Source organism: Globicephala melas, chromosome 10, assembly GCF_963455315.2.
Source record: "Globicephala melas chromosome 10, mGloMel1.2, whole genome shotgun sequence".
Taxonomy (NCBI): Eukaryota; Metazoa; Chordata; class Mammalia; order Artiodactyla; family Delphinidae; genus Globicephala; species Globicephala melas.
The window spans coordinates 95,024,653-95,039,020 of NC_083323.1; the positions used below are offsets into that span (position 1 = coordinate 95,024,653).

At 38.2% G+C, this 14,368-nt stretch overlaps 1 protein-coding gene across 1 annotated transcript in view; it reads left to right on the forward strand.

Annotated features, from left to right (window-relative positions):
- LOC132598040 (pregnancy zone protein-like) overlaps positions 1-13,762 on the forward strand; it is a 40,535-nt gene extending 26,773 nt beyond the window's left edge. The window contains exons 18-35 of the mRNA XM_060306995.1: positions 1,455-1,617; positions 2,003-2,231; positions 2,736-2,862; positions 3,065-3,186; positions 3,405-3,456; positions 5,427-5,510; positions 6,044-6,220; positions 6,508-6,595; positions 8,190-8,346; positions 8,728-8,802; positions 9,084-9,261; positions 9,700-9,923; positions 10,827-11,045; positions 11,217-11,347; positions 11,717-11,807; positions 12,348-12,416; positions 12,815-12,917; positions 13,710-13,762. Coding sequence (XP_060162978.1) covers positions 1,455-1,617; positions 2,003-2,231; positions 2,736-2,862; positions 3,065-3,186; positions 3,405-3,456; positions 5,427-5,510; positions 6,044-6,220; positions 6,508-6,595; positions 8,190-8,346; positions 8,728-8,802; positions 9,084-9,261; positions 9,700-9,923; positions 10,827-11,045; positions 11,217-11,347; positions 11,717-11,807; positions 12,348-12,416; positions 12,815-12,917; positions 13,710-13,762 — 2,342 coding nt within the window. The remainder of the gene's footprint in view (positions 1-1,454; positions 1,618-2,002; positions 2,232-2,735; positions 2,863-3,064; positions 3,187-3,404; positions 3,457-5,426; positions 5,511-6,043; positions 6,221-6,507; positions 6,596-8,189; positions 8,347-8,727; positions 8,803-9,083; positions 9,262-9,699; positions 9,924-10,826; positions 11,046-11,216; positions 11,348-11,716; positions 11,808-12,347; positions 12,417-12,814; positions 12,918-13,709) is intronic.
- The last annotated feature ends 606 nt before the right edge of the window (positions 13,763-14,368 follow it).

The following is a 14,368-nucleotide window of genomic DNA, read 5'->3' on the forward strand; positions in this document are numbered from 1 at the left end:
GTATCATGAGCATAAATTAAAAAAAATATAATCATGATTCCATATAACAGTGTTTTTTGGTTAAAAAAAACTAAAAAACATTATTATTACTTTATTTTCACATCCCCCTTAATACCAACTGTATTTCTTTTCAATCTTAAGTGAAAACATGTAGGTGGAATGATCCAGAAAAACCTGAAAACAAACTACCATCATTACATTCTTATCACAGATATTCTGTAACACTCTAGACAAATTTTACATTTGGTATTCGTCACCTCTCCATTCTTTCCGTTTCCTGTTCAGTTACATCATCTTAGTCCTGTCCTTCATTGTTTCATAACCAAAGTACTAAAAAGCCACTATAATTTACCTTCCTTGCCTTCCATCTTTCTCCACTTCAATCCAGCCTCTATACCGTGAAAGCTGCATCACCCTTCAACATTGCTTCTGTCATGTCATTTATTTCTCAGACATAATCGCTACTTCCAGAATTCATAGGTCATCATATTTAAGGTTTTAAAAGAGCATGTTCAATGCTATTATTTTATGTATGTTTATATTTATATATTTATACATACTATCTTTATATGTCTTCTGGTCTCTGGCAGGTCAGTTTTTTAAAAAATTAATTTTTATTGGAGTATAGTTGCTTTTATCACTTTTAAAAATCAACCTAACTCCTGCCTCCTTAACAGATCTAACTTATTTGTCCTAACCTTCATGGTGTTTTATTATATAAGTACACCTGCTATTTACTCAGCTATGTTAAATGCCCCCACCCTGCCCCGAGATAGACATTCTACTCCTGAGGGGTTTTTTGTTATCCCTTTGGAGCATTGCTTCTGACCTCTGTGTACATACATGTGTAGCTGTTTCCTTGGAATGCCTTCTTCATTCCCCTGTGATTCTCATCCTTTCATGGTCTTCTTAAGTTCTGCTTTGTAGAGTCTTTTCTGGCCAATCTAAAGTTTATTTTCTGTCCTTTATTGAGTCTCTGTTGTCTATAACCCATACTTTACTGTATCATTGTTTATGTCTTCATATCTTATTAACTGTTAAAAAAAATTCCTGAAATCCTCTTGCTGTAGCTACTATCAGTTCCTCTTGTTTGATTCTCACTGCAAATGGAGAACACATGATCATCCCGTCAGGGTATAAGCAGTATTTGTTGTTTTAAATTACTCTTTATTTTTGCCTTCACCAGTTGAAAACTCAGCTTAGGGAGAGCTACATTTGTTTTCACTTCTAGAGAAAAATACAGTTACCTTTAAACCATTTGATGAAGCAATAGGATTTAGCCTTCCAATAGGACACATAGATGAGTGAACGAAGTAAGAAGCCGGTAGGTTAAATTGTTCTAATAATAAACATTCCCTGAGCATATGATCTTATTCTACTTGATAAATAAGGCAGCTGTAAGAAATTGATAAAATTGAGGCCTATGTTGGGCCCTGTGTGTTTTCTCTCGACAGGTCAATTGGGTCCAATGGGCCCAGAAGTCTCTGCTCTAGCACGTGGAAATGCAGGGATAGCTTATCCAATGGTAGGGAGAGAAAACCCTCCAGCTGTGGAAGTGAAAGAGACAGTCCGGAAGTATTTCCCTGAGACCTGGATCTGGGACTTGGTGGCACTCGAGTAAGTTGTGTGTTGCCCAGAATTGAGTTCATAAAAGGATTTGAATCCTCCTCTATAATTCTGGTGTGATCATTGGTTCCTGATCCTTTCCGTTCTGCTCCGCTCTTTTCTGGTAGTTATTTAGATTCACAGTTCATTTATCTCATAGCTAAACAATGCAATCTTCTTTTTCTAATTTGGTCCTGAGATACTTAAAATAACAGAAAGTAGGAAGCTACCCTCGACCCTAAAAAGAAAAAAAAAAAACTTTCAGAGACCTCATTATGAACACCAAACCTTATATCAAGTTTAACATTTAGCACACTAAGTTTTCATGCTCTAGGATCAGCTGTGGTGCTTGCTAAAGGGGACTCATTGACTCTCCTCCTCTTTTTCCCGTCCCTAGCATATCGGGTAGAAGTGAGTTGGCAGTGAAGGTCCCTGACACCATCACGGAGTGGAAGGCTGGCGCACTCTGCTTGTCTGGAACAGCAGGGCTTGGCCTCTCCCCCACCATCTCTCTTACAACCTTCCAGCCCTTCTTCCTGGAACTCACTCTTCCCTACTCTGTGGTTCGAGGAGAAGCCTTCACACTCAAAGCCACTGCATTCAGCTATGTGTCCCATTGCATTCGGGTAAGGGCACTTCTCGACGTAAGCAAAAGTAGAAGGAAGGAACAAAATCACCGTTCATTACCTAGATTTCCCAGGTAATCTCCTAGTAAGTCATAATTGAACATGATGTAGCCTAATTTTAGAATGGAATAAGTACTAAGAACAAAGCTCCCCAACAGGTCTGAGGTGGTAAGGTTATATTTATTCAGGACTCTGCATTATTTGTGTATTCCTAAATTCAGATATTACTTCCCCCTGATTATTTTTTCACTCTAACTAAAGAAAATATCTCTCCCTTGTGTTGGCACAAGCCTAAATCCTGAGTATTTATCCTGATTCCTGACAGTTTTTCAAAGTCCTAATGGCAAACATCTAAACTACAAAATATTTGACAGGATTTACCTTGTTTGAACAGTTTCTCAAAGCCTCTCAATTAGTATGCATTGTCCCTTTAAGCTTCTTCCCCCTGTTACTGACCTTTTCCCTGTGTTCCTTCTCAAATTTGTGGGTGGGAATGGGGGACAGGTCAGCGTGCAGCTGGAGGTCTCTCCTGCCTTCTTGGCCATCCCAGTAGAAAAGAATGAAGAATCTCACTGTGTCTGTGGAAATAAGCAGAAAACTGTGTCCTGGGCTGTTACCCCAAAGTCACTGGGTGAGTGGTAAAGTTGTTCACAAATCCTACTTCTTATGTTGTAATGATTTGCTTTCCATTCTCACTCAGATGCATGTTTTTTTCTCCTCCTTTGACAATGATCGATTGAAAGAAAACCGTTATAAATGTTGGAGAGGCTTAAAAAGAAGAAACCATTCAATATAGAATCACTGTTTAACTCCTTAAGAATCTTATTCCCCAGGAAAGGTGAATTTCACAGCTACTGCAGAAGCCCTGCAGTCTCAGGAACTGTGTGACAATGAGGTGCCCCACGTCCCAGCACCTGGACAGAAGGACACTGTAGTCAAGTCCTTATTTGTTGAGGTATGCGAGTCTACTTTCTCTGAGCCTCAGAGGCCTTATTATGTAAATCACATTATCTAATAGGTATGCGACAGTGACATTTCATTCCCAAGAATATGAATATGTCCACAACTCAAGTTTTCACTAACAGTTTTTCTCCTAAAGTGATTGCTTTTTCTCTATCACTATCTACATTCACTATCACTTTTCTTTTTGATTTTTTTTCTTTCAATACAAAGCCTGAAGGAATAGAAAAGGAGGAAACTTTCAACACACTTCTTTGTGCTTCAGGTAAGTGTCAAAAAATAGATAAAATTCTTTTGTTAAGCCACTTGCCAAAGTATATAGTTGTGAAATGCTCTTTGGGGCATGTTTCCTCTGGGGGAAAAAGAGGAAACAAGTATACTATCCCATGTGCAAATCAAAGGACATTTGATGGAGAACAATCTTTTCCTGATAAAGACATAGAGAAGTTAAGAGACTCACCTAATAATGAAGACTAAAGCTGATGACCATAGGACAGGATTCCTTCCAAATACGCCTGTGCTTCCCAAACTTCTTCCAACACAATTTTCAAACTATTGAAATATCTTTGTGGCACTAGTACTATTGGTTATTCTGTTAATAGTTGAAGTGTACTCATGTTTTTATTTAAACAAGTTATTTTAAGAAGAACTTTAGGTCATTAACATATACAGAAAACCAATCTTTTTCTATTACACTTAAAACTACCATTTAAATATTCACACAGTCATTAAAAAATTAGTATTAAAATATTCAACTCTGCACTATCTAAAATCATCTAGAGAACAGCACTTAGTCTACAGATCTCTTGTCTTCTCTATATAAGTATCCCCTGATAATCTCATCTAGTCACAGAACTTCAATAACAACTTTGTACCAGAGACCACAAAATATACATCTTTGGTCCACACCTCTTTCCTAAACTCAGACTCATGTATTCAGCTGCTCACTTATCATCTGCATTTCTAAGCCTGGAGGTCTAAGAGGTATCTCAAAACTAGCATGTTCAAAACTGAACCTCTGCTTAGTCCCCATAAGCCTGCTCCTCCTACAATTTTCTCCATCTCAGATGATGGAAATTCCATTCTTCTACTTGCTGGAGATAAAAAATTTTGGAGTCATCCATTATTATGTCCTTTCTCTTCTACTCCACACCCAATCCATTCCCAAATCTAGCTGGTTGAACCTTTAAATATATCTGAAATCTGTCCACTTTTCATCATGTCCACTCTTACTCTAGACCTTTCTCTCTTGGACCAACTCAGTCCCCTCCTAACTGGACTCCTGGTCATCTCCCCCTGTTCCTATACAACAAGAGGGATCATTTAAAGCATATTTCAGATCATGTCCCTCCTTTGTTCAAAGTTTTCCACGAGTCTCCCATATCCCTCAAAGTTAAAGACTATGTCTCCAGCATCACCTACAAAGCCTTTCTATCCTCATGACTTCATATCCTGTTACCCTCTCCCCTACTCACCCTGCTCCTCTAATCTGATTTTAGAACACACCCAGCATGCTCTCATCTCTGGAGTCTTTTCACATTTTGTTCCTTCTTCCTGCAAGTCTCTTCCCCTAGATATCTATAAATTTTACTCCCTGACTTACTTACTGTCAGTCACCTATGATTTTTTAATCAATGAGCTTTATCATTGGGAACCTTCTCCCCACACCCTGTACTTCCTGATTTGCCTTGCCTCACTAGCTCACCCATATAAGCACTTAATCTGCTTCATTTTTTTCTATAGAACTTACCGGTATCTATCACACTAAATATTTATTTGTTATTTTATTACTCCCATCAAAATGAAAACTCTAGGATGTCGGGAAATTTCTTTTGCAAATTGCTATATCATTGCACTTAAAACGGAATCTGGTACATAATACAGATTATGGTACACACTTAATACATATTTATGGAGTGAATATGATTTTTTTACAACCACAACTATAGTAGAAATTAACATAAACAATGAAGAGAAAGAAATAAATATAACATAAGGTATACACTTATAAGGAAATCTATAGAAATTTAACACAAATATATATGATTAATGTGAACTTCACTGTGAGATGAATTGTGGCTTTAGGAGAAACTTGGATTGCATCAAAGAGATTATATAATGACCAAGAGAAATGAGATGTTGGATCTTGATCATATAGATGAAAAAAATTCAAATAAATCTAGAACGTTTCTCTCATTTTTCCCTCCCTTATATATATTTGTCTTGTTTCATTAGAAACCGGAGAACCTGAAAAGTTGTCACTAAAACTTCCTTCAAATGTGGTTGAAGGCTCTGCCAGGGCAACACATTCAGTTTTGGGTGAGTCTCCCAGCCCGAAAGAAGCAGTTGTCCATCCCCATAATTCTAGTGCATGGGGCCTCACCATCCCTTACTAATGAACTGTCTGAGTCTAGGCGTTGGATTGAGAGAAAGAACACCAAGCTAAGGACTGCACTGTTGAATAGATGTTGTGCTACATCTTATACCTTGACACACTCTAAAAAGTAAAAAGGGCCATCTCTTTGTGCCCTCATCTTCAAGAGACTGGCTAGGTAGTGATGCTTCCTAATAGATTGAAAAATAATTGTTTTTTACCAGATTTGTGGCTCATCAGAAAGATGTATCCTACCATTCAGATTTTTTCCTGTTTTTTCCGTCCTTGAACTATCTACTTTATTGTTCCCTCATTTCTCTTTCCTTTCTATTTCTTGTTTTCCTTCACCTCTTATGCTTTCTTTTCCACCCCTTTATATATGATTTGACTTCTCACTTAGTTAGTAATCTATCTTCTTATCCCAACATAAATCAGCTCTGAGTTCCTCTGTTTTTTTTTAATATCTTTCATTCCCCAGGTGATATACTAGGCTCTGCAATGCAAAATCTTCAGAATCTTCTCCAGATGCCCTATGGTTGTGGAGAGCAGAATATGGTCCTTTTTGCCCCTAACATCTATGTTCTGAACTATCTGAATGAGACAGGGCTGCTGACAAAGAAGATCAAGTCCACAGCCATCAGCCACCTCATCAGTGGTGAGAGATTACCCCAAAAGGAAAAACATTAACTGATTCCCTAAATATCTCCTCCAGTGAACTCAAGTCAACATCCCTTTGATTAAGATTTAATAATTATTGTTGCTGTGATATCCAACAAGTTGTCCCACTATACAACCAGGAAATTCGATGGTATCATCAAGTCTTGGAGACTTCGTAGTAACATAGTAGTTTCCCTGTGACACCTCAACCAGTTTTGAGGAAAACCCTGATTCATTCTCCAATGTCTCTGCTATTTCATAAATCTATGCAAACTTCCTCTTCAGGTTACCAAAGACAGTTGAATTATAAGCACAGAGATGGTTCTTACAGCACCTTTGGGGATCATCATAGTCGAAGTCAGGGGAACACTTGGTAAGATAATTATTTCCATATGTTCTCTGTAGATCCACAGTATTTCAGAATTCTGGAAATAGCTATTCTCTGATACCTGGAGTTCATGCATAGAAATTTGTTATCCTTTTTTTTTTCTTAATTGGAGTATAATTGCTTTACAATGGTGTGTTCGTTTCTGCTTTATAACAAAGTGAATCAACTATACATGTACATATATCCCCATATCTCCTCCCTCTTGAGTCTCCCTCCCACCCTCCCTATCCTACCCCTCTAGGTGGTCACAAAGCATGGAGCTGATCTCCCTGTGCTATGAGGCTGCTTCCCACTAGCAATCTATTTTACATTTGGTAGTGTATATATGTCCATGCCACTCTCTCACTTCATCCCAGCTTACCCTTCCCACTCCCTGTGTCCCCAGGTCCATTCTCTACGTCTGCATCTTTATTCCTGTCCTGCCCCTAGGTTCTTCAGAGCCTTTTTTTTTTTTTAGATTCCATATATATGTGTTAGCATATGGTATTTGTTTTTCTCTTTCTGACTTACTTCACTCTGTATGACAGACTCTAGGTCCATCCACCTCACTACGAATAACTCAATTTCGTTTCTTTTTATGGCTGAGTAATATTCCATTGTATATATGTGCCACATCTTCTTTATGCATTTATCTGTCGATGGGCACTTAGGTTGCTTCCATGTCCTGGCTATTGTAAATAAAGCTGCAATGAACAATGTGGTACATGATTCTCTTTGAATTACGGTTTTCTCAGGGTATATGCCCAGTAGTGGGATAGCTGCGTTGTATGGTAGTTCTATTTGTCGCTTTTTAAGGAACCTCCATGCTGTTCTCCATAGTGGCTGTATCAATTTACATTCCTCCCAACAGTGCAAGAGGGTTCCCTTTTCTCTACACCCTCTCCAGCATTTATTGTTTGTAGATATTTTGATGATGGCCATTCTGACCGGTGTGAGGTGATAACTCATTGTAGTTTTGATTTACATTTCTCTAATTATTAGTGATGTTGAGCATTCTTTCATGTGTTTGTTGTCAATCAGTTTATCTTCTTTGGGGAAATGTCTATTTAGGTCTTCTGCCCATTTTGTTATCCTTTAAAAACTCCTATGTGTGTCATCACTAGTGGAGGATCTCACCATTTCATCTATGAAAGCTCACTGTTCTGACAGTATAGTAAATAGCAGTAAAGTAAGGATCCCCCAAAACGGAAATAGAAGGCAGAAAATGTCATAATGTGAAATGACAGAGGAAAAAGCTTCTACATTAAGGGAGGAGAGGAGGGGAAGGACAGAAAGAGACTGTGATGTAGTAAAATCATTCAGAAAATGGCAATTTTGGTGGTGGGAAGGCACCACGTTTCACAAACATTTTATGAGAAAAAAAAGTGAAAAGTATCGACTCTGGAGAAACCCATCAAGTTGAGACATTTTAAAACAGATTCAGAAGTTTGCTGGACAAATAAGAGTATATTCAGTATTCAAGTATCATTTTGCCACCAATTTTCTCCACGGAACTGTGAAGCTACCTGGAGGCAACTGCACACAGTGAGCTTTAAAAGTGAGATGGTCCTCAGGTCTCCACCTCTTCCTTGCTGGACAGGCTCACTGCATTTGTATTCAAGTCCTTCGCTCAAGCCCAGTCATACATCTTTGTGGAGGACTCGCACATCATGAACTCCCTTACCTGGCTCTCACAGAAGCAAAAGGAAAATGGTTGTTTCCAGCGTTCTGGATCATTGTTAAACAATGCTATTAAGGTGATGCCTTTAAATTTGTTCTGGGCCCTGAGGACAGTGACATGTAGGAGCTACGATGCTCCTATTGATTCCTCAAGTCCTGGTGACATAGCTCTGAGAAGGAAAGTAGACTCTAAAGCTTCTGAAACCTAGCAATAAATTAGTTGTTTGTATTGAAAGAAAATAGCATGCCCCCAAAGCTCCAATACATTAATAGAAGTGAGGGAAAGTGATTTGGGACAGATTTAAGAATTTTAGGGTGAAGGAAGAAGGGGAAAAATCAATAATACTGCCCAAGGAAAGATGCTTTCTAGTGGAGATGGCCAAGGGGAAAATAGAGTTAGCTGATTCTGGCTGATGAATACTGGAGTGTTTGAGTGTCTCTGCCTCTGATCCTTACAGGGTGGGGTAGACGATGAGGTGACGCTCTCTGCCTACATCACCATTGCTCTGCTGGAGAAGCCACTGCCTGTCACTGTATGTACTACCACACTCCCTGGACCTCCCTCACAAATGTAAGGAATAAAACTCATGGAACTATGAATGTCTGAGGAAAATGAGTTGTGATTTTCATGTTATTTAATATTAGTATATTTCACTAGAGCATAAAGGATGACAGATCCTTTGGGAAGCTGCAAAGAAAATTACCCTCTGGTCAGACTGTGATGTTGCACAGGCACTTCGGGGCATTGAATCTAGGGTTACCCTGGAGGCAGTTCATTAGCCTGGTTCTATCTTAAGGTCCATCTTCTTTATAGCACCCAGTTGTCCGCGGTGCCCTATTCTGCCTGGAAAGGGCCTGGGAGTCTACTTCAGAGGCCCAAGGAAGTCTTGTCTATACCAAGGCATTATTGGCCTATGCCTTTGCTCTAGCAGGAAACCAGGCCAAACGAAGTGAGCTGCTTGAATCACTAGACAAAGAGGCTGTAAAAGAAGGTAAGAGCTGCTACTGCAAAAGTGACTTCCAAAAATCACCAGTGATCAAAGGGAGAGGACCTGTTAAATTCACACATATCATGCTTATATTATATTCTATCCATTATATTATTATAAGAAGATGATGATGATTTATTATTGACCTAACACTTAAGTTCTCTGGGTGACATGGATCATTTTATTAATTCACACATTATAGACTTTAAACAGCCCAGCTTCTAATATCACACAAGTATGTAATAGACACAAAGACACAATGTGATTTGCTAGAACCTCAATTTACTTTCATGGCAAAGATTAGCTTGATTGGTGATTATTTAATACTTTCACTTCATGTATGTCCATTCACTAGGTGAGCTCTAATTATAATGATCATTAATGAATTAGGTTTTGAAAATGTTCTCTAAGCTTAAGATTGTATCCTTTTTTATCTCAAAGAGGACTCAATCCACTGGCAACGGCCTGGGAAACCTCAAGAAGTTAATGCACTCTATTATCAACCCCGGGCTCCTTCTGTTGAAGTGGAGATGACAGCTTACACTCTCCTTGCCTATCTTACTGCCCAGCCTGCCCCATCTTCAGAAGACCTGTCTGTGGCTACACGGATTGTGAAATGGATCACCAAGCAACAAAACCCCAGTGGGGGCTTCTCCTCCACTCAGGTCTGTGAAGAGACTCTAGGAAGAAAAATAAATATACTAATACCCATGTAGACACAACCACATTCTAGGAGTTGAATAATTGCATAATGTTTCTAATTTATACTTTGTCTATTCCTCCATCACCAGAAAGGTTCCAGCCTCATTATTTTATATATGGATTATTTCTCTGTCCTCTGCACAATCTCTCATATTTTCTCTCCTTAGTGGATCCTCATCCCTAATGTCGATCAACCTTTCTAGAGCAATGTTTTCATAAGATTACTTCCCTTGGGGACTTCCCTGGCGGTCCAGTGGTTAAGACTCCATGCTTCCACTGCAGGGGGTGCAGCTTCGATCCCCGGTCAAGGAACTAAGATCCCTCATGCTGCGTGGCATGGCCAAAAGGCTGATCCCTTCTCTTTTTCTGGAATTGGCTCACTCTTTTCTATGTCTTTACTACAACAACATTTCCGTCCCTGGGACTGCCTGATGCCTCTCTTCTGTCTTTATAAACCTTTCTCATTATTCAGACCTTTCTCATTATTCAGACCTCATTATTCTCACCTTCTTCACAGCTTCTTCACAGCATTTTCTTATTATGCTAACTCCAATTTCTTCTCCATTCTCTGAATTTTTCCAACAAATGTTGTTATATAAATTTATAATTATTGAAATATCCTCTACGTCAAATATTGAGTCTCATTCCCATATGTACACTGTAAACTGCTTGAACAAGGAAACTTCATTTCCCCCAAAGTTCCTAGAATAGTTCATGATTAATAACCAGGTCTGAATTGACTTGAAATCCAGTGAATGAACTGTGTTTATGACTAAATAACTCTGAGAACAGTGTTGATGTGGTTTACATCTGGTATGATTTTGTTACCTTCCTCTCCTGTGCTTTCTGAACCCATCTTTTTTCAGGATACAGTGGTAGCTCTCCAGGCGCTCTCCAAGTATGGAGCAGCAACTTTCACTAAAAGGGAGAAAGCGGCTACAGTCACCATCAAGTCTTCAGAGACCTTCTCTGAAGAATTCCAAGTAGATGAAGGCAATCGCCTATTGCTGCAGGAGGTCGCTTTGCCAGAGGTTCCAGGGGAGTACAGCATGGCAGTGTCAGGGTCGGGATGTGTGTACCTCCAGGTGAGACTGCCAGGGTTCAGGCGATGCCACAAATGGGAGAACAAGTCTCAAGAATTCCATTTGAACTTCAAAATAGAAAAAGAAACATGTCCTAAGGGGAGGTATAAATCACGTAGAAGAGATAAACTATTTGAGTGTAAAAATAAAGGATTTTTTTTCAATTTGTTTTAGACATCCCTGAGATATAATATCCTGCCCAAGAAAGAAGGAAAATCTCCCTTTACTCTGAAAGTTGATACTCTCCCCAAGAATTGTGATGGAGTCAATGCTCACAGCAAAGTCCAGATTCTCATCAACATTAGGTAAATCCTAAACCACTATGAGACATTTTGTAGAATATAGTGAAATAGAGTTTCTTGTGCAGGGGATCTTCACTGTCCAAGGTCATACATAATAAACAAGAAATTCTTGCAATAGTTATTTAAAAGAAAATTTTCTTCACTCTTACTGAAAAGCCTTAACATTGAGAATATGATGTTACCATACCTGCAGAGTATGCATTCATAATGAGTTTTCCAAACAACTATAGCAGAAGAAAATAGAGTAGATGGCAAAGCTGAGTGGTAGCCAGGGATAAGGAACGGTAGAAATAAAAGAGGAGAGACTTCTGTCTTGAATGAATTCCAAAGAATTTTGTTTGACTGCCTTGTCCCTATGCCTTGACTTCATAGTTATACTGGGGAACGACCCAGCTCCAACATGGTCATTGTTGATGTGAAGATGGTATCAGGCTTCATACCTGTGAAAGCATCAGTGAAAAAGGTAAACCCTAAGTTTCTTACAGATAGCAAAGTCATGGCAAATGCTGTCAATTTTATTTTGTTGATTCAGTTCTCCAAGAGGTTTATTCCCTCAAACTTGTTTCTCTAGTGTGTGTTTCCATCATTTTAAAAGTGGGCATCCTAGCTATGTGGTCTCAACTATAAGATATAAATCATAAACATGGTTAATAATGTTCCAGCAGGCCCTGAGACTTCTAGGAATGTGTAGTGCATTGAATTATCTTCCAACTATGTACAAAAAGAAAAAGGGAGACTATATCATATGTAAGCATATACATATATTCTCCTTTTTTTAATATAGTTGGAAGATAATTCCCTCTCTAAATAGATGATAGATAGATAAGGAGGGTTTAATAAATATTATTTTTATTATTTTTATTATTATTACTATTATTCTTGAAGAAATCAAAATTAGTGTTTGGATGTCTCTGAGAAGCCATTTAGAACGTAAATACCTGAAAACTGCCTCAGCCTGCAAGTTCCTCATCCCATATCTTTGGCCTTTCCTCTTGGTCAACAGCTCCAAGAAAGGCCTCAGATTCAAAGGACTGAAGTGAGCACCAACCACATCCTGATTTACTTTGAAGAGGTAAGATTCTCTGTGATTCTGCTAGATCTGGAAGAACCACTACAGATTCTAACAAACCAACCCAGGTTCCAAAGAGTGTATTTCACCTACACAACTTATCGTATTATAAAACTCCCTGGTATAGCATTTATGAATTGTGGGGAAAGAAAATAGCTACAGAGGGAAACGAAGCTGGGCCAGGTCAACAAAGCTCAATTTACTACATTTGACTGTCCATTGAATCGTCTTTTTGCCCTTCTTTTATCTGTCATTGAGTGTATTATGCAAGTCTTAAAACCTCTCGTTCTTTCCACAGGTTTTGGTGCAGAGGACAGCATAAGTACAGGGTTTGATACTATCTTAAGAAAAGAGTAACTGAGTTAATCTTTGATTCCAATTCAGTTTTCCTGTCTCTCCAGCTAACCCATCAAAGCTTGAGTTTCTCCTTCTCAGTGGAACAAAACATCCCAATAAAGAATTTAAAACCAGCTACCGTAAAGGCCTATGATTATTATGAGACAGGTGAGTGGGATTCAGACATGCTGAGCCTTGAAAGGAAAAAGATGACTAACTAGGACAGGGTCACCGTAACTGAAAGAAAACTCCACAATCTTTCACTGGAAGAAAGAGTTGAGTTTATGATCACAGGATAAGCATATTCCTGTATATTAATCTGTCTTATGCCCCCAAACAAGTATTAGAATCATTCTTATAAATTGATCATAAAGCAATAAGGGGATCAATTTTTTCTAAATTCCCCTATGACGTTTTTTCTGGACTGAATTATTCCAGAAAGAAAAGAAGGGTGGCAATAACTAAAAATGTGTGCTATGAGACCCAAAATTTGTTCTGTTTTTGATTTGGGCCTCAGATAGTTTCACAACTTTTGGGAACCTTTGTATAATATGTCAGGAAACTCTTCCATTTGCTCATGACTTTGAAGTAGAAACTTACCAGTATCTTAGCATACTGGTAGTGTTCAAACTTTACTCTTTCTTAGAAAAGAAAAGGTTCAGAGAGGAACGTACAACTCCAATAAGAAAAACATAGTTGTGAAAAAGGGCTATACAGTGTCCTATAGAAAGACAGTTATCCGTTTGTGAAATCTGCCCCTCAGCTGTATGTCCAAGGCCAATTTTCTCTTGCTCCTCGCTAACCAATCCCAAAAGGCTTAGTACAGAAGTAAGTCCTTTTATTGGCTCTGTAACTGTGCTTTATACTTTCTTTCGTAGCTTACACACTTTATTTACAAGTAACCATTCATGTGCCTATTACTGAATGTCTTCACTCTGTCTCATCATTTTTGCATTTCAGAGGAATTCACCATTGAAGAGTACAGTGTTCCCTGCAGTGCTGGTAAAGTATAAACAGTAAAATCTAATGCCAACAAAAAGAAAATAAATACAATGTGTGTTGTCTGTGTAAAGCTGCTTCTTGAGCATATCCTTACCATATTATAAAACTCCTTGGTAAATCATTTATGAATTGAACTATCTAAAATGTATTATAGAATTTCACAGTAGAAAAAAATGCAAGTAAAATATAATTACTGGTGTCTGGGTTGACTTGTTTGAAGATGAATCCAGGAATTTGCCACATATAAAAGGGAAATCATCTAATATTTAGTTTATGTTTCTATACTCAGTGGTGATATATTTATTACCCACAGCCTTTCTGGGATGTTTCTAAACTTATACTAGTTAAAGTCAGGAAACTGTTCACTATAAATTATCCATATAACACAGCACAAGAGATGTGATCTACAAGACCTTCCTTTAGGCTGATTGACAGTGTTCATCTTTGACAATACAACACTTGCTGTGAGACCTTCCACTTTCCACTTTAAAACATGAAAAAACTGAGAACAACCTTATCATTAAAAATAATTAAACTTATTAAGTTCAAATATTTATAATTAAAATATGAAAAATTATTCCTTTATTAGATCACAAAATTTCCCTAATATTTCTAAC